Below are 27,197 nucleotides of genomic sequence, written 5' to 3'. Positions count from 1 at the left end.
CTAAAATAACATTTGCCAAAGCCAAACATATGACATTTTAAATACAGACGTTTACATATAATGCAACACACATCTAAAAGTAAATATTTCCCGATAGTTAGAGACATACGTACTTATTAGCATCATCATCTTTGAATAATATAGTATTAAATGATTCAGTGAGATTTGGAATAAGAACATGATCCATGGAGGAACACTATCTGAATATGAGCCAGTGTGGCATGTGCCTGAGTTTCCAGGGCCTTGGACTCCTTGCCTCTTTATTTCCTCTCATTCCAAAAATAAAGGTTCATGACTCTGGGGATAAACCTCCTCTGGTCATCATTCAGATGACTCACTGCCCACTCTTTTAGCGGAAAGTTTTTCTCACAGATGAGAAGATGCTCCACTCAGTCCCAACCTGGAGCTATTGCAGCATCTGGTCATGTTTCTTTGACCACCAGAAGTGGTTCCGTATAACTGAGTACGTCCATGCTCACTTAGGAATGAGCACAAATGTGGATCCCATTCTTGGTTATCAACCTAGGTTCTGTATGACCTGGAAGTTCTGTAGAGATGAATGTGTCCTCCCAAAAGTTCCTGTTGCTGGCTTATAACTAGAAGTGATATATTGCTATTCTTGAGCCAGGGTTCTATACTCTCTATAACTGAACCAGAGAAAAGCTTCATCATTATAGAAAATGTTGTCCAAATACATGGCTATCTGAGCATCATATAGTTTACATCTAGAAAAAAAAGTCCAAACTAGATATTTGGCCAAACTGTTGAAATTTTGCAAAAGTTTAACCTTTACAATCTTATACAACATAATTATTACTTCTTTTCTGCCTTTTAATTAAGCAATAAGTTTTTCTGACTATGAATGAAATGAAGTCAGATGGAAGCTTTTACAGAATATCTTGGCAGATAGAGTATATATTGTCAGAATAAAAATTTTGGTTTGCATTTTTTAAATCATTTCGAATGATGCACTTTATTTTAAAAGACTTAGCAATTTGTTAACATAAACATGCTATATCTTAGAAGCAGATATACAAGCTTGCCAGCAAACTGAGCAAAATTAATTTTCTTTATAACCAAATGGCAACATCTGACTTTACATCCTGGAATTCATTGTAGGTAAATGAACGTGATCGTCTTCTAAGATTTGTTGGTCTCTGAGGTCTTCCTTCTATCAAGTCTAAATAGATGTCAGATTTCAGAAAACGTGTGTAACTGTCTTGCTCCATGAGCTGATACACTCTGCTTTGTGCAGCATCAAAACTGTGGAGGGTGGGTTGGGTGATGCTCCTGGTGATGATTTCTTTGGTGTGAAAATCAAGGTTAACCTGGATAATAAAAACAATAATAAAAGTGTAATTATCGTCAATCTACTTAAGTAAACACCTTTGAGAAACAGAAGTAAAGGACTGACTCCACGTTGGAGGGGGCATACGGCACTTGGATGCTTGGTGCTTTTCCTGTTGTGGGTCCAGGGATCCAGTGATTCACTCTGGGCTGGCATGTTACCTGGCTCTTCTCTCCCTTTGCACCCGGTCCTTATCAGTCTCTGCCAGTGTAGGATCATGGAACAATGTAATGTTAGGTGTCCTAGAGGTCATTAGATTCAACTCATTTTCAAAGTGAAAACTAAACTTTGTAGAAATTCAATTATTTTGAGTGAGGGCAAGCAGTGTGTTTGGGGCATATTTGGGATTTCAATGTGAGGCTTTTGCTATATCCCAGTGCTCTTTTCATTATATTATGATGTTTTCCTACAAGCAAACGTGTGCTGAAAATGCCTATATGCATATATACGTGTGTGTGTGTATATATATAAAGATATAAAATCCTTTAACGCTTTTTATCAAAACATTGATGATATATTCGGCTTTGATGGTGCTCAGTTTTCAGTTTTCACGTAGGTTTCTTTTCCTTCGTGGGTAACACCACATAACCAGCTGCCTTTGTTTACTTGTGTGTAAGGGGAAGACAGGATAATACTTTGAAACACAAAACAGATTGAGACATACTGAAACAAGGAAAATAACTGTCATTTCATGTGCAACAGTATCTACATAAGCAGTGCTACCTCGTGGACAGCAACAATCTATAGTCAAACAGAACTCTTAACAGTGACAGATTATCAGTTCTACACTTCTGTGAAAAGACACTATTTATTGAGCACGTACTAAAAATACAGAAACTGTAATTCATATTCAAGGATAGTGAAGTAATATTTGCTGGTTTAATAGCCATTTTAGCAGTTGTTTCATACAGTTACCTCATACTGAGCTTGCAGTAAAAAAAAAAATCACAATTGTTTTTTCACTTGAACCGTTGCCAAATTAGGTTTTCCTCATCTTTCTATTATGAAATTTTCTTTTAGTCCATCTTAATGTGTAGGGATAATAATTACAGGGCAAATGAAACTTTGTACAGGTAGATGAGCTAACATTAAAATAGTACATAATACAAACTTCTTGATTTCTCTTACCTTCATCACGTACAAAAATCTTTAGTTTCTACAAGCAGTTACTTGTGCTAAGGTGATAAACATGATAAATGAATGAATCTGAATGTTGCAATTAATTGTGTTCACTCTTAGTCTAGAATAAAATACCCTGAGGAGTAACTTCAGTTATACCTTTCCTTCCATAAGCGATATCTTATAATGCATTCTGTTTGTAAATAGAAATCTATATACAGGCAGACCTTGGAGATATTGCGGGTTCCCTTCCAGACCACCTCAGTAAAGGGGATATCGCAATAAAGTGAGTCACACAAATTTTTTGGTTTCCCAGTGCATAAAAATGTTATGTTTACATGATAATCCATTAAGTGTGTGATAGCATTATGACTAAAAAAACAACATACATCCCTTAATTAAAAAATACTTCATTGTGCAAAAAGGCTAACCATCAGCTGAGCCTTCAATGAGTCACAGTAGAAACATCAAAGATCACTGATCACAGATTACCATAGCAAGTATAATAATAATGGAAAAAGTAAGAATTATTGTGAGAACTACCTAAATGTTACATAGAGATATGAAGTGAACCAATGCTGTTGGAAAAATGGCACCGATAGACTTGTTCAAGGCAGGGCTGTCACAAACCTTCAATTTGTAAAAAACAAAATATATGTGAAGTGCAATAAAGTGAAGAGAATAACATGAGACATGCTTGTAAGTAACCACCATTTTTGTTTCAACAAAATTCTGACCTTTCTGTTAGAATGTATGGCAGTACCGATTTGATGAAGACATATTCTCTCAAAAAATTTTCAAACAGATGTAAATTTTTACAATCATCTTTACCTCTTGTGGAGCATCATTCTGTATAAATTTCTCATATATTGCTTTTGCTTTATGAATTATTTGTTGAGGGTCTTTGCTTTTCTTGAAATCTTCACAGGCTATCCAAAATTCGATGTTTTCCTCACTGAATTCAGTTTTAAGAAATCTGGTAAAAGTCTCCAGTCCATCTACCAAGGAAAGAAGTGATATATTTTAACTAAAAAATATTGATACTGAGAATATATGCTACTTGATATTGAAGTACAACTGTGAGTGTTAGCAGAAGAAGCGTCTTCCCTCTAATTCAGGGCAGTAGCACACATCTTGCTCATGAGGAACCATGTTAACAATTAGCTGAAATCTTCACAACTATGAAAGGTAAGTACCATTTCTGTTGAAATGAGGCTGGTATCATACTTAGACCTGAGTAACAGGGACCTTAAATCTGGACCTCACTTTGGGTTTCTCTCAGCTGTGCCTTTCCTTGGGGTGAGTGTCGTAGGGTTATTCTACAGAGCCAAAGAGCCATTCCAGCTGGAGATCATCTCTCAACTTCTAGACCATGCTTCTTGGACTCAGGACCCTGAAATTCCCTTTAAAAGGCTTTGTGGGGCTTCCCTGGTGGCACAGTGGTTGAGAATCTGCCTGCTAATGCAGGGGACACGGGTTCGAGCCCTGGTCTGGGAGGATCCCACATGCCATGGAGCAACTAGGCCTGTGAACCACAACTACTGAGCCTGCGCGACTGGAGCCTGTGCTCCGCAACGAGAGAGGCCGCGATAGTGAGAGGCCCGTGCACCGCGATGAAGAGTGGCCCTGCTTGCCACAACTAGAGAAAGCCCTCGCACAGAAACAAAGACCCAACACAGCAAAAATAAATAAATAAATTAATAAACTCCTACCCCCAACATTTTCAAAGAAAAAAAAAAAGGCTTTGTGTTTCCAGGATTGGCACAGTCCTCTTCCCCAGATACATCCACCAAAGGCACCTGTCTCAGTGGAATGCACACCCCAAGGCTTGAGTGTGGACAGGACTTGAATTTGCATGCTGGAGTGTCCACCCAAATGTGCAAAGAGGCCTCTCACAGTGTGGAACCAAACCATGGGTGGAAAGTGAAGGGAGGTGGGCTATGCTTATAGGGTAGAACTGGGAAGAGTCTGAGAATTTTATATTCAAACGTAATCTACCGTGTGTCACAATAGAAGGATAAAATGGTTTTTTTTGTTTTGTTTTTTGTGTTTTTTTTGCGGTATGCGGGCCTCTCACTGTTGTGGCCTCTCCCATTGTGGAGCACAGGCTCCGGACGCGCAGGCTCAGCGGCCATGGCTCACGGGCCCAGCCGCTCCGCAGCATGTGGGATCTTCCCGGACCGGGGCACGAACCCATGTCCCCTGCATCGGCAGGCGGACTCTCAACCACTGCGCCACCAGGGAAGCCCAAAATGTCTATTTTTAACAGTTTATTAGCCTGATCTGTAACTCTTAAGCATTTAGAAATATAGTATGGGGCCTCTATTTTTACTTTTTTCCTGAGGCCCATGAATGTTAGGGGCAGGTATCAAGTCTTATGGAAGACTGCCAGGGTTCAAGTTCTTGTTCAGCTAGTTACTATGTGGTCCTGAGTGAATTACTTTTCCTTTCTGTGTCTCAGTTTCTCAATATTTAAAATTAAGATAATGATAAAACGGACCTGATAGAGCTGTTTAGAGAATTAAATGTGCCAAAATGTGCAGTACGCTTAAAACAGAAACTGGCGTATAGCAAGTACTCTATCTGGGTTTTGATGGGGGGTGTGATGGTTATGATGATGTTGATGATTTTGATGACTATCGTTTTTTTTAGGCTCAGTTAGGTAAAGTTTCATAGCTAAAACTGTGGCAGACTCAGGATTCAACACTAAGACAATCTGACTTTAATACTAGGGTTCTTTCAACTATTTATGATATTCTACTTTTTTGGGCTAATAGGTTTTTGGTTTTTTTTTCATTTATTTTTGGTCGTGTCGGGTCTTTGTTGACGCGCTTGGGTTTTCTCTAGTTGCGCGAGCGGGGTCTACTGTTCGTTGCGGTGCGCAGGCTTCTCATTGTGGTGGCTTCTATTGTTGTGCAGCACCGGCTCTAGGCACGCGGGCTTCAGTAGTTGTGGCTCGAGGGCTCTAGAGCTCAGGCTCAGTAGTTGTAGCACATGAGCTTAGTTGCTCCGTGGCATGCGGGGTTTTCCCAGACCAGGGCTCGAACCCGTGTCCTCTGCATTGGCAGGCAGCTTCTTAACCACTGTGCCACCAGGGAAGCCCCGGTATTTTTTAAAAAAATTAAACTTCTTTGAGAAAATTATAGATTCACGTGTAGTTGTAGGAAATAACAGAGACAGAGCCCATGTACCCTTTATCCAGTTTCCACCAATATAACATCTTGTAAAACTGTAGTAAAAATATCACAAATAGGATAATGATATTGATATAGTTAAGATACAGAATATTTTCATGATTACAAGGTTATCTCATGTTGCCTTTTTACTGTTATACTTACAGTTTTCCCACACCCAACCCCTCCTTAAATGTTAGGAACCAATAGTCTGTTCTCCATTGCTGTAATTTGGTCTACTCAAGAATATGGTATAAGTGGAATCATGTAGTATATATTGTTTGGGGTGGCTTTTTTCATCTACCATGATCCGCTGGAGATTCATCAGTATATCAGTAATTTGTGCCTTTTCATTGCTGTGTTGTATTCCATGGTATGGATTTGTTTAACCATTCCTGTTGAAGGTTTTGGGGAGCAGTTATCAATAAGGATGCTATAAACATTTATGTATAGATTTTGTGTGTGTGTGTGTAGACATAAGTTTTCATTTCTGTGGGATAAGAGAAGTGAAGCTGTTCAGTTATATGATATTTGAAATAGAGAAGAGAGCATTATAGAAGCATTGAGAAAAGGTAAAAATGTTCCTTCTAGATTTTTCAGATAAATTTTCTCAGGGACTTCCCTGGCAGTCCAGTGGTTAAGACTCTGTGCTCCTAACGTGGGGAGCACATGTTTGACCCCTGGTTGGGGAACTAAGATCTCACATGCTGCACAGCACAGCCAATAAATAAATAAATAAATAAATAAATTTTCTCAGAGAAATTCACATTTGAGTTGGATACAAATGATTTTTAGCAATCTTTCTTTAGATTTGTTCTCTACTCATAGTTATGACCTATTTCTCTTTCTGCTATCACAGGTGAGTTATTACACGAGGAAATTTCATGAGTCCTGTCTAGAGTTCTCACCTAGCAGCATTTGATTAATAATGATCCCCTCCTTTTTGAAATATTCTTCTTCCTGGGATTCTAGGACACCATACCTCCTAATTTATACCATCCGATTACTTTAAGCCTGGCTTAATGTCTTCTGTTCCCTGGTTAAATTGATGTTCGCTGGGATTCTGTTCTTTACATTCTTCTCCTTTTCTTGCCTCTTCTACCTCCCTTTTCTTTCTCTATCCTCCTGTATCCTCGTCTTCTAACATTTTTCCTGAAACTCCTTTCCCCCTTATTTCCCTCTGTACTTTATGCATACTGCTGGCACCTACAGGCAAAATAAGGCATTACAAACAATCTTGCAAAACAATAAAGTTTCTCTGAGTTAAATTTTGATCTAATTAAAAGATTTTAATCTCATTACAAGTAATCATTAGAAGAAAATTTTTCTCTTCACCTCAGATATTCCTCCAGCTACTGATCTATATCTTTCTCCTTACAAAGTCTTTTGAGTAAGCTTTCTGCAGTTGGTCTCTTAATCCCCTTCACTCATTTACCTCCCCATACACTAAAATGTGGTTTCTACTCAACGCTTGACTTAAATAATTTTTACCAAAATGACTTACTGTAATATTCCATGGAAAAAATTTTTTTCCAATCCATATATTACTTCATCTCTCTATGACAGCAGGCAAAGATGAAATATGTCTGTAATTCTTTTCTATGGCACATACACTCTTGAGTTTCTTCTTATATCTCTGACTACTGCTTTTCTAAATACTTCTCAGTTTATCCTTCTTCCTTCTTCCCTTTAATTCCAGTTCCAGGGCAATTAACTTCAACACTTTAACACAATGAATATGCTGATGATTTTCAGAAATGATCTCCGGCTCATATCTCTTTCCTGAGCTCCAAGCTCATATCACCCAACATTTGGTAAACATCTCCACTGAATTTCCCACCAAAATAATCACATCACAGCTGAATTCAATATCTTCACCCAAAAGCTTCCCAGAATGTTTCCCACCCAATGACACCATCCACTCAACAACTTAACCCACAACCCTGGCATCCTTAGGGATCCCCAATTTTCTTCTCAACTCAATCAATAATCAAATCTTCTCAACTTTATCTTCTTTATGTATCATGCATCTGTCTTTTTATTTTTATTCAATCAATCTGGAATTACCCTTATTCAGACCAGGATCATATTTTACATAGATTATTATAAAAACCTTCTAAATGGTGACTCTGACTCCAGGCTTCACTTGCTTCCCTCCCCTGCTAACCGCCCCCCAACACTTTCCAAGTTATTATTCACATTCTAGTCAGTAATATCTTTCTAGAGTACAAACTTAATTATGTTTCTTCACTGTTGAAAATTTTCCAACAATGCCCTTAATCTCTTTCCACTCTCTTTCTCACACTCTAAGCTCCAAGCACAGTGAAATAACTTAGAGTTTCATTCATGTGCCATGTTCCCACATCTCTTTAGCTTCTATTGGAAAGATTTTCTCTTCCTACTCCAATTTTATCAATCTAATTTCATCAGGCTAATCTGTATCACCCATTGAAGTTTAAATTAGAGATCACTTTATCTGGAAAGATTTCACTGATCTCTCAAGAATAAGTTGGCTGTCCTTCATATATGACTTCCTACACTGGGTAACATTTAAACTATTGTGCTGCAGTTGCTTCCTTATTTTTGTTTCTCATGCTATATTGTGAGACTCATGAGATGAAGGCCCTTGTCTAATTTGCCACAAAAGTCCCCAGCATGAAGAAATCACTCAATATTTACTTACTGAAAGAAATAAGTAATAATTGAACACATGAGAAGAAGTACAAATTTTCATTAAAAATACAAAAGTTCTAGCAAAAAAATCTTGTTGAGGCAGAGATGAGTCTGGGGATCATGATATGTTTGGGATTTGTGGGTCAGGGTACAGAGGACAAAAGAGAAGAAAGAAACATGCAGAGGGTGCCTGGAAGTCTACATGCAGGTTACCTGTAGATCCTTGGCTGAGGGTCAGGCTGTACACGGGCAGGGCAAACTCTGTGAAGCCCAGAAGAGTATAGCTACAGTGGTGCTGAGAGGTAAATGGAGATCAGGGAGTTTGCATGGGTCTGGGAGACCTTGGATTTCTGGCCCAGCTATAGTGGAGATACCCAAGAAAGGCTATATTTTTGGTATAAATACTACAGGCAAGGTATTTGTCCTCAAACTAAGATAAATTGGAAAGAGATTGGTTTTAAATATCAAACTGATCAGAAAGAATCAAGAGGATCCACCCGTGATTTAACTGACTGCCAGAAAAATAATCTAATGCTGTTTAAAGGAAGACAGCATGATCTAGACTCCTATATCTTCCTCCTTGCACACATACAATAAAAATTTATTAGGCATGCAAGAAATGTCTAATGTGACCCATTATCAATAACAAAAGTGGTCAATAGAAACAGATACCTGAAACACAAGATACCTGAAATGTTGGAAATAGCACAATGTTGAAGAATGAAAAGGTTAAAAAAGACATAAGGAGTGAATAGATGCAAAAACTCAGAAAAGAAATTGAAACTATAGAAAACAATCAAGTGGAACTTCTAAAACTAAAATGGAAAATACCTGAAGCAAAAAAAATTCATTGGATCATCATGACAGCAGATTAACAACTGCCTAAGAAAAGGTGAGTAGACTGGAAGATGGGAAAATAGAAATTATTTAATTTAGGATAGTAGAGGACTTCCCTGGTGGCACAGTAGTTAGGAATCTGCCTGCCAGTGCAGGGGACATGGGTTTGAGCCCTGGTCTGGGAAGATCCCAAATGCCGCAGAGCAACTAAACCCATGTGCCACAACTACTGCCACAACTACTGAGCTCTAGAGCCTACAAGCCACCAATACTGAGCCCACCGTGTGCCACAACTACTGAAGCCCGTGTACCTAGAGCCTATGCTTGGCAACAGGAGAAGCCACCACAATGAGAAGCCCACACACTGCAACAAAGAGTAGCCCCCACTCACCACAACTAGAGAAATCCTGCGCAGAGCAATGAAGACATAACACAGCCAAAAATTTTAAAAAATTAAAAAAAAGATAGCATGAAACGAGGGGGAAAATTTCACAATTATACTTCCAGATTTTAATTCTGTTCACTCATACATTTATAGAACAGATAGACAGAATGTCAATCAGAATATGTAAAACTTGAATATTATCAACTAAATTGACCTAATTGACAATTATATGACATTCTACCAAATACATATTTTCAGGTGCACAAGCAAGATTATCTAAGATGGATCAGATGCTAGGATGTAAAATGAATATAAATAAATGTCAAAAGATTGAAGTCTTACACAGTATGTCCTTTGCCCATAAGTGTTTTAATCAAAAACCAACTAGTCATTTTCACAGTGTTGATTCTTCCAGTCCAACAACATGGTATATCTCTCCATCTGTTTGTATGATCTTTAATTTCTTTCATCAGTATCTTACAGTTTTCTGCATAGAGGTCTTTTGTCTCCTTAGGTAGGTTTATTCCTAGGTATTTTTTCTTTTTGTTGCAATGGTAAATGGGAGTGTTTCCTTAATTTCTCTTTCAGATTTTTCGTCATTAGTGTATAGGAATGCAAGAGATTTCTGTGCATTAATTTTGTATCCTGCTACTTTACCAAATTCATTGATTAATTCTACTAATTTTCTGGTAGTGTCTTTAGGATTCTCTGTGTACAGTATCATGTCATCTGCAAACAGGGACAGCTTTACATCTTCTTTTACAATTTGGATTCCTTTTATTTCTTTTTCTTCTCTGATTGCTGTGGCTAAAACTTCCAAAACTATGTTGAATAAGAGTGGTGAGAGTGGGCAACCTTGTCTTGTTCCTGATCTTAGAGGAAGTGGTTTCAGTTTTTCACCACTGAGAACGATGTTGGCTGTGGGTTTGTCATATATAGCCTTTATTATGTTGAGGTAAATTCCCTCTATGCCTATTTTCTGGAGGGTTTTTATCATATATTGGTGTTGAATTTTGTCAAAAGCTTTCTCTGCATCTATTGAGCTGATCATATGGTATTTATCCTTCAATTCGTTAATATGGTGCATCACACTGATTGATTTGCATATATTGAAGAATCCTTGCATTCCTGGTATAAACCCCACTTGATCATGGTATATGATCCTTTTAATGTGCTGTTGGATTCTGTTTGCTAGTATTTTGTTGAGGATTTTTACATCTGTGTCCATCGGTGATATTGGCCTGTAGTTTTCTTTCTTTGTGACATATATGTCTGGTTTTGGTATCAGGGTGATGGTGGCCTCATAGAATGATTTTGGGAGTGTTCCTCCCTCTGCTATATTTTGGAAGAGTTTGAGAAGGATAGGTGTTAGCTCTTCTCTAAGTGTTTGATACAATTTGCCTGTGAAGCCATCTGGTCCTGGGCTTTTGTTTGTTGGAAGATTTTTAATCACAGTCTCAGTTTCAGTGTTTGTGATTGGCCAGTTTATATTTTCTATTTCTTCCTGGTTAGTCTTGGAAGGTTGTGCTTTTCTAAGAATTTGTCCATGTTTTCCAGGTTGTCCATTTTATTATCATATAGTTGCTTGTAGTAATCTCTCATGATCCTTTGTATTTCTGCAGTGTCAGTTGTTACTTCTCCTTTTTCATTTCCAATTCTATTGATTTGAGTCTTCTCCCTTTTTTTCTTGATGAGTCTGGCTAATGGATTATCAATTTTGTTTATCTTCTCAAAGAACCAGCTTTTAGTTTTATTGATCTTTGCTATTGTTTCCTTTATTTCTTTTTCATGTATTTCTGTCTGATCTTTATGATTTCTTTCCTTCTGCTAACATTGGGGTTTTTTGTTCTTCTTTCTCTAATTGCTTTAGGTGTAAGGTTAGATTGGTTATTTGAGATGTTTCTTGTTTCTTGAGGTAGGATTGTATTGCTATAAAATTCCCTCTTAGAACTGCTTTTGCTGCATCCCACAGGTTTTGGGTCATTGTGTTTTCATTGTCATTTGTTTCTAGGTATTTTTTGATTTCCTCTTTGATTTCTTTAGTGACCTCTTGGTTATTAAGTAGTGTATTGTTTAGCCTCCATGTATTTGTATTTTTTACAGATTTTTTCCTGTAATTTATATCTAGTCTCATAGCATTGTGGTCAGAAAAGATACTTGATATGATTTCATTTTTTAAAAATTTACCAAGGCTTGATTTGTGCCCCAGGATATGAACTATACTACCCAAAGCAATCTACAGATTCAATGCAATCCCTATCAAACTACCAATGGCATTTTTCACAGAACTAGAACAAAAAATTGCACAGTTTGTATGGAAACACAAAAGACCCTGAATAACCAAAGTAATCTTGAGAAAGAAAAATGGAGCTGGAGAAATCAGGCTCCTGGACTTCAGACAATACTACAAAGCTACAGTCATCAAGACAGTATGGTACTGGCACAAAAATAGAAATATAGATCAGTGTAACAGGATAGAAAGCCCAGAGACAAACCCACGCACATATGGTCACCTTATCTTTGATAAAGGAGGCAAGAGTATACAATGGAGAAAAGACAGCCTCTTCAATAAGTGGTGCTGGGAAAACTGGACACCTACACATAAAAGAATGAAATTAGGACACTTCCTAACACCATACACAAAAATAAACTCAAAATGGATTAAAGACCTAAATGTAAGGTCAGACACTATAAAATTCTTAGTGGAAAACATAGGCAGAACACTCTGTGACATAAATCACAGCAAGATCCTTTTTGCTCAATGGAAATAAAAACAAAAATAAACAAATGGGACCTAATGAAACTTAAAAGCTTTTCACAGCAAAGGAAGCCATAAACAAGATGAAAAGACAACCCTCAGAATGGGCGAAAATATTCACAAATGAAGCAACTGACAAAGGATTAATCTCCAAAATATACAAGCAGCTAATGCAGCTGAATATCAAAAAAACAAACAACCCAATCCAATAATGGACAGAAGACCTAAATAGACATTTCTCCAAAGAAGATATACAGGTAGCTAACAAACACATGGAAGAATGCTCAACATCACTAATCATTAGAGTAATGCAAATCAAAACTACAATGAGGTATCACCTCAAACCAGTCAGAATGGCCATCATCAAAAAATCTAGAAACAATAAATGCTGGAGAGGGTGTGGAGAAAAGGGAACCCTCTTTCATTGTTGGTGGGAATGTAAATTGATACAGCCACTATGGAGAACAGTATGGAGGTTCCTTACAAAACTAAAAATAGAGCTAACATATGACCCAGCAATCCTACTACTGGGGATATACCCTGAGAAAAACATAATTCAAAAAGAGACATGTACCAGAATGTTCATTGTAGCTCTATTTACAAGAGCCAGGATATGGAAGTAACCTGAGTCCCTTGACAGATGAATGGATAAAGAAGATGTGGCACATATATACAATGGAATATTACTCAGCCATATAAGGAAACGAAATGGAGTTATTTGTAGTGAGGTGGATGGACATAGAGTCTGCCTTACGGAGTGAAGTAAGTCAGAAAAACAAATACCGTATGCTAACACATATATATGGAATCTAAAAAAAAAAAAAAAGGTTCTGAAGAACCTAGGGGAAGGACATGAATAAAGATAGAGGCGTAGAGAATGGACTTGAGGACACGGGGAGGGGGAAGGGTAAGCTGGGACAAAGTGAGAGAATAGCATGGACTTATATATACTACCAAATGTAAAATAGCTAGTCGGAAGCAGCCGCATAGCACAGGGAGATCAGTTCCGTGCTTTGTGACCATCTAGAGTGGTGGGATAGGGTGGGTGGGAGGGAGATGCAAGAGGGAGGAGATATGGGGATATATGTATATGCATAGCTGATTCACTTTGTTATAAAGCAGAAACTAACACACCATTGTAAAGCAATTATACTCCAATAAAGGTGTTAAAAATATCAACTAGTAACATAGCTTTAAAAGCCCCCAAATATTTGGAAATAAAACAACACATATAAATAATTTATTGATCAAAGAAGGAATCAAAAGAGAAATTAGAAAGTATTTACAATTGAATTATAATAAAAATACAGCGCATCAAATTTTGTAGGATGCAGTTTAAACCGCATTTAGAGGGAAATTTACCACATGAAATGCTATACTAGTAAAAAATAAAATCTGAGTTTGTACTTTAAGAAGCTTTAAAAACAAGAGAAAATTAAAGCCACAGTAAGTTGAAGGAAAAAAAATTATAAAAGAAGTCTATGTAAAAGAAAACAAACCATAGAGAAAATTTACAAAGCCAAAAGTTGGTTCTTCAAAAACATTAATAAAGTAGAACTCCCAGTGAGGCTGTTTCATAGTAGTAGGAAGCAAATCAGTGATATTTCCACAGATCTTAGGCATATTACAAAGATAGTAAATATTATGAATGATTTTATGCCAATAAATATAATTTAAATAAAATGGGAAAATTGTGTAAAGAAAGCCTACCCAAACTGACACTGAAGTGAAAAATCTGAAACTATTAAATTAATAGATTTTTATAATAAAAATACCACCCCCCCAAAATAAAATCTTGGGCCCAGATTTAGTGAATTTCATCAAACATTTAAGAGAAAAGTATTCTAATGTTATACAACTTACAGAAAACAGTGGAGGGATGAATAATTTCCTTCTCATTTTAAGGGGCTAGGATAACTCTAATACCAAAACCTGACAAATGTAACACCAACAGCACCCCCAGAAATAACGATTAAGGAAGGAAAAGAAAATTATAGACCAATGATCACAGATGTAAAGATTCTGAACAAAATATTAGAGACTTAAATTCAGGAATTTAAAGAGGGAGAAGCATACATTCTAGCATTAAGGCAAAAAAATTGTGAAGTAAATGATAGCTTTCTTTGTCTACTCAACTTATTTTCACTTATATTCATTTCTTCTATTCACTGTTCTCTAGAACTATTCCTCATGGTCCATGATTATTTGTGATATAATAAGTTCCATATAGAATGAAGCAAGAAGAATGAATAGGGTAGAACTATGGTGATAACTAAGAGGGTTTGCATTTTTAACATGTTTAAAGGTTTTGAGGGCTAAGTGCTGTTCATACACATTACTACATTTAATACTACAACATATGTCTGGAATATGTCCTATATTAATTTTCGTAGCTGAGAAAACTGAGATTCATATAAATTCAATTGTCTCAGATCTCAGTTTTCAAACAAACAAGTTGTAGAAGTATATCTTTCTCAAGAAGGCAGCACTTTCTGTCATAGGTAGAGTAACAGTCCTTCAAAGATGTCCATGTCCTAACCCTCAGAACCTGTGACTACATTACCTGACATGGAGCAAAAGCTTTGCTGATGTGATTAAGGTTAAGAACCTTGAGAGGGGCAAATTATCCTGGATTATCCAGGTGGACCCAATCTCATCACATGAGTGCTTAAAAGTGAAGGAGGAAAGCAGAGAAGTGGGTCAGGGGAATGCGATGTGAGAAGCACTCTTGCTGCCCTTCAAGATGGCAGAAGATGGTCAAGAGCCAGAGTGTGGTGGCTTCCAGAGGGTGAGAGTGGCCTTAGTTTAGAGCCAGCAAGAGAATGGAGACCTTGGTCCAAAAGTGCAAAGAGCTGACTTCTGCCAAGAACCCAAATGGATAGGAAAGGGATTCTCCCCAAGACCTTCCACAGAGGACAACAGCCTGCTGACACCTTGATTTTTTTTCCAGTGAGATCCGTGCTACACCTCTGACCTACAGAACTGTAAGATAATATATTTGTGTTGTAAGTCCCTAAAGTTATCATAGCTTGTTACACAGCCACAGGAAACTACTGTAGTCCTCAAATCATGTGTTACATGTCACCATTTACTTCTCCTATATCTAGAACTTGTCCTGTTTGTCGTGAAGCATTGTGTTTTCATTTTTGTTTTTAATGCTGAAAGCAACTGTTTGATTATATTAGAGATCCAGGAACTTAATGTAAGAGAACAACAGCCAGAAATGGCATAACCTACAGACATTCCCTAAGTGGTAGGTATGGGATCTCTCCAAACACTACCATGATAGAGGAGCCCTGTGGGCGTCTTCTACTCCACTGCTCCTTCCATTGGTGTTTTCATTGGGGTGAGGGGAGAGTCTGCCATTTCTTTTCCTTGGTAAATTGATCCTGAGCACCAGATGTTAGTGGTTAAACCTTAGTGAAGAAACTAGGAAGATAAGCAAAGGTCAGTCTCAACAAGAATTTGAGAAGGCATCATAGGACTGACATGCCACCCAGAAATTGTCCACAGTGATTAGATGCTGGTAAGATAATTCCTAGTCAAACACAGCTGTCTTAAGGAGGCCTTAGTTCTAAGCGCTTCCTGCTTAAGTCAACAAATTCTAGTCTCTGAGGAGAAGGAAGAATGATCAATGTGAGTGATATTGAACCACTCTTGTTCTTATTTCTCTAGCACAGTTAGTGTTTGATTTTCAAGATTTATTTCTCATGCTGTGTAGTGTGCTTTGCTCAGAATGTAGCAGAAAAATATAAATGGATAATGATTCCTTGAAGCTTTTTGATAGAAGATTTTCCCCAAATACCTACAAATATATATATTCTCAGAGTAAAGTTAGTGATCTATCTCTGTTTTTATTATTTTTAAGCCAAAATAGCTATGAAAGTGAAAAACAGGGAGTCAGACAAGTGGGTTTTACCCTGACTTGTTAACCCACCAGCACTCTTAGGGATTACTGTTCCTCAGTGCGGTCTGTTTGACTTTCCTTTCCACAACTCTTTTACCCTCTGTAGCTCAGTACCTGAACTTGTAAAAAAGCAGTCTGAGTCATTACTATTGTCGAAGGTTACATTCCTCTAATTTTGGAAAACTACATCACAGCAGCAACCTTTCAGATTTCAGGTAAAGCTGGAGCCCCAGGCTGATGACTTTAGAAAATAGGCTGAATAAGCATCATTTGACTATTGATTGGCAACAGCTTGAAAACTTCTTCCTTTTCCATTTATGCGACTAGAAAGATCATTTTGTTGCCTAATCTCTGCTTTTACTTTTTGTCTTTTTTTTTTCCTTCTTCTTCTTGTGTAATGATCCCAGAAGGAAACAAGGAGACTAAGGCAACACATGCCTTTCAACCCCTCAATCAAAATTGAAGTAGAATTTGAAATGTGGGCAATGTTTAGGTGTGTGAAAGAAAAGCCACAACAAAAACAACCATCTGTAGACCAGCTGGCTTAAACCAAACTTTAGGTAGTTACATAGTCATGCCCCAGCCTCTGGCCAGAACTTTAAAAAAAATATATTGAGAATTCCCCCTTGATGAATTTTTAGTGTAATCAAAAACCGCTGCTTAGCACCCATACTTCCTTCCTCTTCAAAATTTCTAAAATGTTTGCCCTTTTTTCCTCCAATTAACATCCACTTTTTGCTGGATTGAATCCTAACTATATGTATAGTCTCTTAATTTATCTCTCATAATTATCTTCACAACTGATAGATTCTTTGTATTTTTTAATAGAATTCTGAAATTTCTTATTTGCTCGGTAGCTGCTATAAAGTAGTCTGAGGAGGATTCCTTGACTAGATATTAGGAAACAATTGGAAGCAAGACAGCAAAATGATGGTGAGAACATCTTCAGGTAATCCTAATTAAGAAAAGCAAAAGTGGTCGTATGGAAATGTGCACTTTGATATTGAAAAGCCTGTCATTGGGTGGTATTGCCCTGTGTGTTCATGATGTGGGTCCTGCCTCTTCCTCTCCCACAGTGAGAGACATCTGTCTTGTTCTAACTTGCTCCTCTGTTACTATTTAAATGGAAATTAAAGCAAAGTTAGCAAATAAAATGCCTGCTATCTTACAACAGAATGGTCTGTTCCAGGTCAGACCTAGACGGGAAAGAGGAAATTAAGAATATGCTTTAGTGGGCTTATGAATAAAGTTACTTTGACCCCAGTGAAGGGAAATGCTTTTTGGATTTCATCTTATTCTATCTATATGTCATATATAAGCATGATTGATCAGTTTTTAAATACCAGATTGTTCCTAAAGCAAGTTGATAAATTGCTGTGACAATTTTAGGAGGATATGGTCATCACTTTTCCTATTAATAAATCTCAATTATAAGAAACTTTTTGTATTGACACCTAGAAGGGATCATCCATATGCCAGACAACTGAAATTGTTACTTATTAAAAATAACTTCCTTTGTCTATCTTTTAATTATTTGTGAAACACTTAGTATGAACCTGAGGACTGTATTATAAACTGAAAATGCAATGATATTAATTACAATAGTTGAAGTTTTGAGTCTTTGCTAAGGCCTTGGCACACTGCTATATGCCTTTTATTGGGGCAGTTCCATTTAATTTTCACACCAGCCCTAAGGAGTTAAGTCCTGTTCTACCCATTTATACAGATGAAGAAGCTGAGGTTCAGAGTGTTGAGTTGCCCTGAATCTTACCGCTGGGAAAAGACAGCACAGGGGTTTGAATCCAGGTTTATTTTGTTTATAATTATAGAACGTTTGTCTTTCAACTGCCATGAAACAACAAAGTCTTTACTGTTGAGGAATATGGAGATTAATAGGCAAGACAGGCATGTATAGACCAAGGACTAAGAAATGAGAATTGCAGGGGTGACTAATTCTGTTTGGAGCAGCAGAGAAAAATCAGCTTACTTAAGATGACTATAGAAGCCTTCCAGAAAATAACATGAATGCTACTTAAATAGTCCTTCACTAATTCACAAAGCATGAGTGAGTGTCAGCTCTGTACCAGCCGTTGGGCTTTGGAGTACCACCGTGCTTAGTCTTGAGTTTGATACAGACATTCAAAATGAAGTCACAGCATTAACGTAAGGAAAAGCGCTGTGTGTTAAAAGTGCTCATGATGAGTTAAAGTGAATGAATCTTGTTGCCATAATATGAATATAATAGGGGAGAATAAATACTGATTCAAGAAACAAATTAATGATGAATGAGAAGGTAGTTCATCTATTTAAAAGTTTAAGTAAATGACTTTTAAAACAAATAATACGTAATATCGTGCAGGATTATCCCAGCACACTAGTTACTTCCTGTTTCTCTTACTCACTTGGGGCAGCTGCATGAAGTCAGGTCACAATGGAACCGTTTCTCACACAGAGGCAGTAACTTACTAAACAGTCCTTTAGAAGAAAGCAGTGGTGAAGACATCTGCCAAAAGCGCTTGATAGAACCCGGGATTAGAATTCACACTGGAAGAAGCTGGCTCAATGTGTCATACAAATATGAAATGCTTGTAATTGCATGTTTCTAAATTGAAACTCTGACATCTGTTGGAGTATTTTTCTGATGCCAAGAAACCAAATGAAACAAAAAGTCAAGGAACTCAGAAGTTGGAAACCCAAATACAGTGTGGTATCTTAAGTACTAGGTTGCCTTGCTTCTCCTTTGATATTTGACTTTGGACCTGCCACAGAATGTGGTGGTTACTTGTGCAATAATGATTTGTTTGTGTGGCCCATTTATAATCTAGACTGGATTTTACTTACTTTTATTTTTTAGATAGATAAAGTAATTGCATGTTTGTTACGGGTCAGCTTGATTCAGAAAGTTAAATTTGCAGAACCCTGGAATCCCTTATCTTGCAGAAAACTGGTAACTGAAAATTGGAAAGGGCAACTTAAAAAGCCACAAGGTGAAAAGTGTAAGGAGAAGTGCTAATTTCCTTCCCCAAAAGAGAAGTATGCACTTCCTTGCAGCCTTTCCTCAAAGTCAGTAATATGTACTTCCCACAGTATCATCAGTTCATGTTTTTAAATCAAGGGGGTGAAATGACTCACATATTCCTTTTATCCTACCTTATCATGAATTAATCTCAAAATTAAGCTTAGTATATATAATCACAATTTAAAGTGCAAAAAGTCCAAGCAAATAGCTGTTAATAAAAAGACTAAAAATACTGGAATTATTTGCAGTGACTGGAAAAAAGTATGTACAGGAAAATAAACAGGTAGTAGTTGGAAGTTTTTTTTTTATTGACAGACTCCCTTCATAGGAAATAACCTTCTCTTTCAAATCTTTACTTATCAAGTATGTGAGATGGTTAGAAAATGTTTCTATAATCAATCATGCTTCTATATTCTAAGTGTGTGCCTATAAAACCCTGCAAAACTGCTGATAAAGTTTACCAGCAACTAAAAAAGTTCAAAGTCTCACCTGTTATCTTCTCCAAATCTATTTTTTCCACCTCTATTTCTGATCTATAAAAGGCACTCTTACCTTCCTATTAATATGGAACAAAATCTAGAGATCTTTGGCTCCTTTTTCTTCATCTCCTATTTCTTCACCACCTCACTTTACAACATAAGTACACATTCATTCAGTCACCAAGTTCTTCCATTTTCTTTCCAAAATAGCCCTTACGTTGAGGTTAACTTTGATATTTGTAACAACCTTGTAGGCAGTCCTATTATATGCATAGAATTCTACCTTTCTATCCATCAGAGTTAGCTTTCTAACAAACAAACTCTTCTTGAGTTTGTCCCCAACTTGATTTTCCAATGTGATTTTTCACTACTCTTTACCTCAGTGAATGCGACCTGCTTGCTTTCCTAGGTTATAAGCCCAGTAAGCGCAAATCGCTTATTTCTCTAGCCCTTTTCCTGCCTTTTTCTCTACTCAGGAATAACCTTTTCCTCTGCCTGTTGAAATCTTGCACGCATCGACATAATTTCATGTAATGATTTTCTAAAGCCTACATGAAACATTGCAAGTTCTACAGGCATATTTTAAACTATTTATCCAATTGTTTTCAAAATTATGTATTATCAGCAGCATTGTTTTACTTTCAAAGCTGTCTTACACAGAACCATATAAATATATGCATACAAACACTCACGAATATGTGAGTGTAATATACATATATATGTAATTTTATTGGAATTAATTGATTTGCTAAGTTCATATTGGTAACATTTATTTTCATAAAGTCAATTGGTAAGAAGACTGATAACTAAATTTGAAATTGATGATTATGAATGACAGTCTGATACTGGTTTTTGGTTTATTCCTTTTGTTTTTCTTAAACAACATTTAGAAATTATTGTTATATATGGTTTTAAATCATAGATTTTTATGATTCATTTTTCAGTTTCAGGCAAATTTGTCAATAAACAGGGAAGGCAGGAAAAAAATTACCTTAATATCTGCAGAGAAACAAATGAGGAATGGAGGTTAAATTATTGATGGACTGCAGTGTATTAAATTTACTGTATAACATATTTGAGTTCATTTTTTAAAATAACATTTACTTTTAGAATAGATTAGATTTACAGAAGAGTTATGAAGATAGGACAGAGCTTCCACACACCCCACACCTCCAGATCCCTGCTATTATTAACATCTTACATTGGTAAGGTACATATGTTATAATTTTTTTTATATATAAATTTATTTATTTATTTGTTTTTGGCTGCATTGAGTCTTCGTTTCTTCACACGGGCTTTCTTGCAGTGAGCGGGGGCTACTCTTCGTTGTGGTGCGTGGGCTTCTCATTGCAGTGGCTTCTCTTGTTGCGGAGCACAGGCTCTAGGAGTGTGGGCTTCAGTAGTTGTGGCATGTGGGCTCAGTATTTGTGGCTCGCGGACTCTAGAGCGCAGGCTCGGTAGCTGTGGCGCACGGGCTTAGTTGCTCCGCGGCATGTGGGATCTTTCCGGGCCAGGGCTCAAACCCGTGTCCCCTGCATTGGTAGGCAGATTCTTAACCACTGCGCCACCAGGGAAGCCTCTACATATGTTATAATTAATAAACAAATACTAATACGTTATTATTAACTAAAGTCCCTACTTTGGTTATATTTCCTTGGATTTTACCTTCTGTGCTTTTTTTAATTTTAAAAGAGTTAAGCTACATTTTAGGAACGAAATTTGAATACAATAGTGGAATTATCAAAACACTCCATGGATTCCTTGGTTTCTGTGGAACACAGCAAAAACACTGTTCTTTCTGCTTGAGTTTCATGTATTACCTGTTACCCTAAGCCACGCTTTTTCAAATTATGTTTCTCAATAAAGAATTACTTTCTCTCTAGTTCGCTAAATAAATTGCACTGTTTAATGCCCCATGCCTATGTTGGCTTTCTGCTTGGATGATCTCTTTCTCTTTGTCCAGCTAGTGAATTTTTTATTAATCCCCTAAAATCTAGCATAAGAACCATCTACTCTGCTCCTTTCCTAAAGATGCTAATAATTATTCTGCAGTGGTTTTAGTATCAGGCATTTTTTTGTCAAATAAATACTCAAATTTTCTGATGTACTTTGTTTGACTTATCACTTCACTTCCCATTTGAATAAATTTAATACATTTTCCATTTCCTTTATATAGATATGGCATACAGAATTTGAGAAACTTACACATTTAACGAAACGGAAATTCTATAAAATCTGATAGAGCAAGGTCTTGAAGTGTGTGTGTGTTTGTGTGTGCATGAGTGTAAAACTTTCCTTTTTTTTTTCTTTTTGGCCTACAGTCAAGTCAATAGAAATGAGCTGAATTTGACCATTGCAACCATGAGACTTTCTTAGGTGATTATTTTAAGCTTTATAATTTAATAGTACAATAAGATTTGCAATTTAGAATAACTGAATTTTTGGGATTGATTAAAAGAATACCATTAACATAATTTTTTGTGAATCCAGTATAATTTAATTAGCACTTTGATCATGAGCAATGATAATAATGTCTAAGTGGGTCAGTGCTGATTTTTGTTATTCATGCTACCCCCTCTAGGTTCCAACTGCTGCTGTTTTACAGAACTTTAATATTTCCACCAGTAGAGAACAGAGAGGAGCAGATTTTTTTCCATTTGGTTTTGACTACTTGTAAAGCAACATGATTAGAGAATGCCAGGGGAGGATTTTCTGTAGGACTAATTGCCTAGAGAGAACCTTTATTCTCTCTAATGGGTCGTGAGAGTATGATGAAATTATTATATACCAATGTATTAAGTTAAAGAAAAGTCCAGCTTATATATTTCTTTCCATTGAAATTTAACCCTGTAAGTGATGTTTATACAGCTGGGAGCAGGTTGCAAAACAGAAAAAGATTATTAAATTTATTGTTGATAATTATTTTTCATGATAGCAGAAGCCATTTACATTTGTGTAGTGTCAAACAGTTATTGGCTTGTTGCAACCTAAGTGTCCATCGACAGATGAATGGATAAAGAAGATGTGGCACATATATACAATGGGATATTACTTAGCCATAAAAGGAAACGAAATTGAGTTATTTGTAGTGAGGTGGATGGACCTAGAGACTGCCATACAGAGTGAAGTAAGTCAGGAAGAGAAAAATAAGTACCGTATGCTAACACATATGTATGGAATCTAAAAATAATAATAATAATGATTCTAAAGAACCTAGGGGCAGGACAGGAATAAAGACTCAGATGTAGAGCATGAACTTGAGGACATGGGGAGGGGGAAGGGTAAGCTGAGATGAAATGAGAGAGTGGCATGGACATATATACACTACCAAACGTAAAATAGATAGCTAGTGGGAAGCAGCCACATAGCACAAGGAGATCAGCTCGGTGCTTTGTGAACACCTAGAGGGGTGGGATAGGGAGGGTGGGAGGGAGATGCAAGAGGAAGGGGATATGAGGATATATGTATATGTATAGCTGATTCACTTTGTTACAGAGCAGAAACTAACACACCATTGTAAAGCAATTACACTCCAGTAAAGATGTTAAAAAAAAAAAAAAGAAACAGAAAACAGTTATTGGCTTCTTACTCATCTCATGTAATCCTGACAGAAATTTATTTCTATTGGAGCTAAAGACATTGTGATCTCCATTTACAGTTGAGGAAGCTGAATATGAAAGTGATTAGGAAAGTGATTGTGAGGCAGAAGAGAACCAGAGCTCAAATCTCGAAAGGGACCCAGGACTAAGTTTTTCCTAGCAACAAATTTGGTTATATTATTCGAACACTTAATATTTACCAGGTGCTGGGTTTGGAGATCCACAGATGAAAAGACATGTTTCCTTATAATAAACATTCAAACTGGAAAAAAAAATGAATTCCACTTCTTTTTTCCTTGCTCTGACTAGTGAAGAGGCTCAAGGGCTGAGTTGTGCCCAAATGGTGGAAATAATAGGAGATTAAAAGAAGAAATAAGTTTGGGGGGCATGAATTAGGGAGGAAAGTTTTACACAGGTTGTAATTAGATAAATACCTGAACCAAGAGAGTGACAGAGGAGATAATGAGAATGGGAGATAGGTTTTACATATATTTGGCAAGAATTTTAACAAAAGTCAAGAAATGGGTGGATACTGGGAATGAAGAAAAGTTGAAGAAAGCTGTTCACATTATTTTTCTCCAAAATAGGGAGTTATAGAGCATTAAGGTGAAATGAGGATGGAGTAACCCATTAAACTTTTTTCAGCATGAACTTCCTTTCTTACCACTACCCTCCATTTTCACTACATCCTTGCCTAAATTTAAGCCTTGATTTCTCTACCTATACTTTTCTTTCTCTGAGTCAATATTACAATTCAGAGGCAGAATCTGTTTTCATTGGAAGAGGGAAGGTCTTCAGGGAGAGTCTGCAGAAATAGGATTCTCTGTCAGTAAATCTAGGGGAACATGAACTGGTCACCAAAACCTTATAGATGGATGGACAATTAGGAGAAAATTAAAGGACATGAAGACAGATTAGAAAAGTTGGTTTCATCAAAGAGTGCATAGTACTTGAGGCTGAATTGCAAGTACTGCACTCCCAGCAACAGGAGCTCCTGCTTCCAGTAGACACCTTAGGATGAGAAAACCACTGGCAATGCTGTAAACAGTAGTTAGCCTCAGGCTAACCCAAAGAAATGCGGTAAGGAATAGAAGAACTTGGAGATACAAATAAAAGCTGTGGGCTAGAGGAAGTGTGTGGCTATTTGGTAGTGATAAAGTGTTGCTTCTTAAGCAGACTCTGCCTGGTTTAACGTGGAAAGCAATGAACCCTGTGGTTGCTTAGCCTCATCGCCTACTCGGTTCAGTCTGTCAGTTTTACTCCCTGAAAGAAACTGTGGATTGAATAAAGGCCAGGAAAAAATGCTTACTCAGCTGTTTCCTTATGCAGCTGACTCTAAGGATTAGCAATCCAGGCAGCCTGTCCTCTGACCTGTGCTTGGACAAACTCAGTATTTGTCCTCACTTTCCATCTCATCTACAAAGCTCCACCTTAAATGCCCACCTGATTCTCAGTTACTCTGCAAAATTCTGATGACTGATGCAAAGAGTGAAGCATTTATAAAATTAAAACAATATATATTTTCACGAAGGTTTCCTAAATATCCATGAACAGAGCTACTTTAGATTTTTGATCACTTAACAGTAAAAATAACACAGATAATCTGGGATTTAATAAAACCAAGGATCTCATTCACAAACTAAAAACACTGAAAATATGGAACTATTCATCTAGCACCAAGAAATATTTCATCCACCATAAGTAATTCTTAATAAAATAAGAGTATTTTTAAAATACTCTTATTAGTTGACTGTTCTATTATTTAGTTATTTCTGTGGATCAAAAACTCATATTGCTGTAAATTATCAATCAGACTAAATTTTTATAACAGCCTGCTTTGTATAGTTACATACATATTTTGTATGCTTTTCCATTAAAGAATAAAGTATTTGGGAAAAGTAGCACTAACCTTTATGGGAAAGCAGTTTGTCAAATGATTCACCCCATATCACTGCTTCTTCAGGAGAGATTCTGTTCAAGAAACAATGTTTTATAATGGAGTATGCAGAAACTCTACTTATGAATCTGCTCTAACATGTGCTATCATACTGCTCTTTTCAGTCATATTTCACAGGATTTCTCCTTTGATTATTATACAATGGAAATTGTATTTATATTGGAAAGTTCAAATACATTGGGTTTTGCCTATAAAACAATGTGTTAAAATAACATTATTTTCTCATGAATTATTTTATTTTCTAGGGAAAAATAATCATGTGTTAGGTTAAAAACAAAGAAATCAGGTCAATTATCTTTCTTAATTTGGCAAATAGGAGAACCTAATCTAACAGTGTCTTTCAGTCAAACTTTTTTAAAACTGCAATTTCCTTGAAACTCTTACCAAAATATGCAACAATTTTTTTTTAACAGATACAGGAAGTTTGACTAATGAAGTTTTAAAAGGGTAAGAAATAGGAAACATTCTTAATACAACAAATATTTTAGAAATGTTGATAATTGAGAATTGAATATATTTGTCTTGGATCTTTTATTGGTCATATTTCATATTTGGAAAAATTTATATTATCCTAGTGTATAAGGTTATTCCATTTTCTGTTTGAACTAAAGAAATGGCTAAAAGTTACAAAACATCCCTTTTTGTGCTTTACTTGATACTGTACCTAGGGCATTTTTTCCAAACTACTGAAGAAAGAGATGAATAGCACTTCTCAATGACATTGTGCAAACTCTTAAATTAATGAGTATTTCATCAGTTTAAAATACAAAGTGATGAAGGAGTAAAATATATCATTTAAAATTGGCAGGCATATAATTTTAAAAGAGCATCTTTAAATTTTTATGAGATTACTTAATTCAAGCTATTAAAATGGTTTAATTTTATGGAATAGATCTAGTTTTTTTGAAATGAGATCGCTAACCCTTCCTTATATTACTGTGTAATATTCAATAAAATGGTAATCCCTAATTTCCTCTTTCTTAAATCTTTAATGATAGAATCAGCAAAATGCCCCCCCCCCCTCAGATAATTACAAGTTATTCACCTTGTTTCTTTGGCCAATTGCCCAGATCTGCTGGGAAGAGTATCTTCGTGAAACTCAGGTTTCTGCACAAGAAGACTTAGCCTATTTCTTTTTTCCTTAGCTCTGTAATGAAAAGGCATTAGCTTCAGGACAACTTGGATGACAATTGAAATCTCTCCTTCTGACTGACAAACAGATTTGGGATTGGTAATCACCTGGACACCCCTTCTCACCCACCTCCCTCACTCTGGACACGCTCAGTGGTTTTCTTAAGAATTTCATTTAAATACTGTTTATGGAGGAATTAGGATAGCATATGTGAAATATACTTGTTTTTTTTCCCCTCAGTGACTTTAAAGTATTTGAGATTATATTTCAATAAATATTATTACAAGTTCTCCTGTGTGGTTAAAATTGTTGCATTTTAAAAAATAAAATAAAAATACTTTTAGATTTAACAGTTATTTACTCCTAATAAATAGATTTTTTTCAGTTGTAATATTACAATCAATATATTTTCAACCAGATATTTTAAAAACAAGTGCTAACAAATATTCAATGTCGATCATGTTTTTAAAAGTATAAGGCTAACTTAAAAAATTATGATTTTTACCTGATTTTGGCTTCTTTGCTTGTTTCTTCTTTTCCTGAACCATATATTAACTTGAAAAAAGTTTTTTCTTTTGGTTCACACATATTTAATTGAGAAGAGAAAAACAATGATGTTTCCATCTTCTCTGTCTAAAATGTAGAGATGTCTAATTTATTACATCTTTCACTTGTTAATGCTATTCCATGGTTATACATAATGGAGTAAAAAGTTATCTCAACCCGTCAGCAACACTTTAAAAAAAAAATCAAGAGCTTGGGTTTCTGCCTCTGCAAAAATATAGAACTGAGGAACTAAAGTACAATTCAG

At 36.3% G+C, this 27,197-nt stretch overlaps 1 protein-coding gene across 1 annotated transcript; it reads right to left on the bottom strand.

The window, feature by feature from the left end:
* RGS18 (regulator of G protein signaling 18) lies at positions 1–27,197 on the bottom strand. The gene is made up of 5 exons (XM_060011129.1): positions 26,892–27,197; positions 26,300–26,401; positions 25,207–25,268; positions 3,299–3,465; positions 1–1,328 (listed from the first exon to the last, which is right to left on the bottom strand). The coding sequence occupies exons 1-5, from the start codon at positions 27,008–27,010 to the stop codon at positions 1,071–1,073; spliced, it is 708 nt and encodes a 235-aa protein (XP_059867112.1). The 5' UTR covers positions 27,011–27,197; the 3' UTR covers positions 1–1,070.

Source organism: Delphinus delphis, chromosome 1 (genome assembly GCF_949987515.2).
Source record: "Delphinus delphis chromosome 1, mDelDel1.2, whole genome shotgun sequence".
NCBI classification, from domain to species: domain Eukaryota; kingdom Metazoa; phylum Chordata; class Mammalia; order Artiodactyla; family Delphinidae; genus Delphinus; species Delphinus delphis.
The sequence above is the reverse complement of the archived record's forward strand: the minus strand, read 5'-3'. Positions and strand labels throughout refer to the sequence as shown.

Bases quoted from the DNA above. Each gene is read 5' to 3' on its own strand.
- RGS18 (XM_060011129.1), bottom strand. From the start codon at position 27,010: ATGGAAACATCATTGTTTTTCTCTTCTCAATTAAATATGTGTGAACCA. The intron at 26,402-26,891 runs GTAAAAATCATA...TTTTCATTACAG, and splicing joins AGCAAAGAAGCCAAAATCAG to AGCTAAGGAAAAAAGAAATA. The intron at 3,466-25,206 runs GTTAGTGCTACT...TTTCCTTGGTAG, and splicing joins CAAACTGCTTTCCCATAAAG to ATGGACTGGAGACTTTTACC.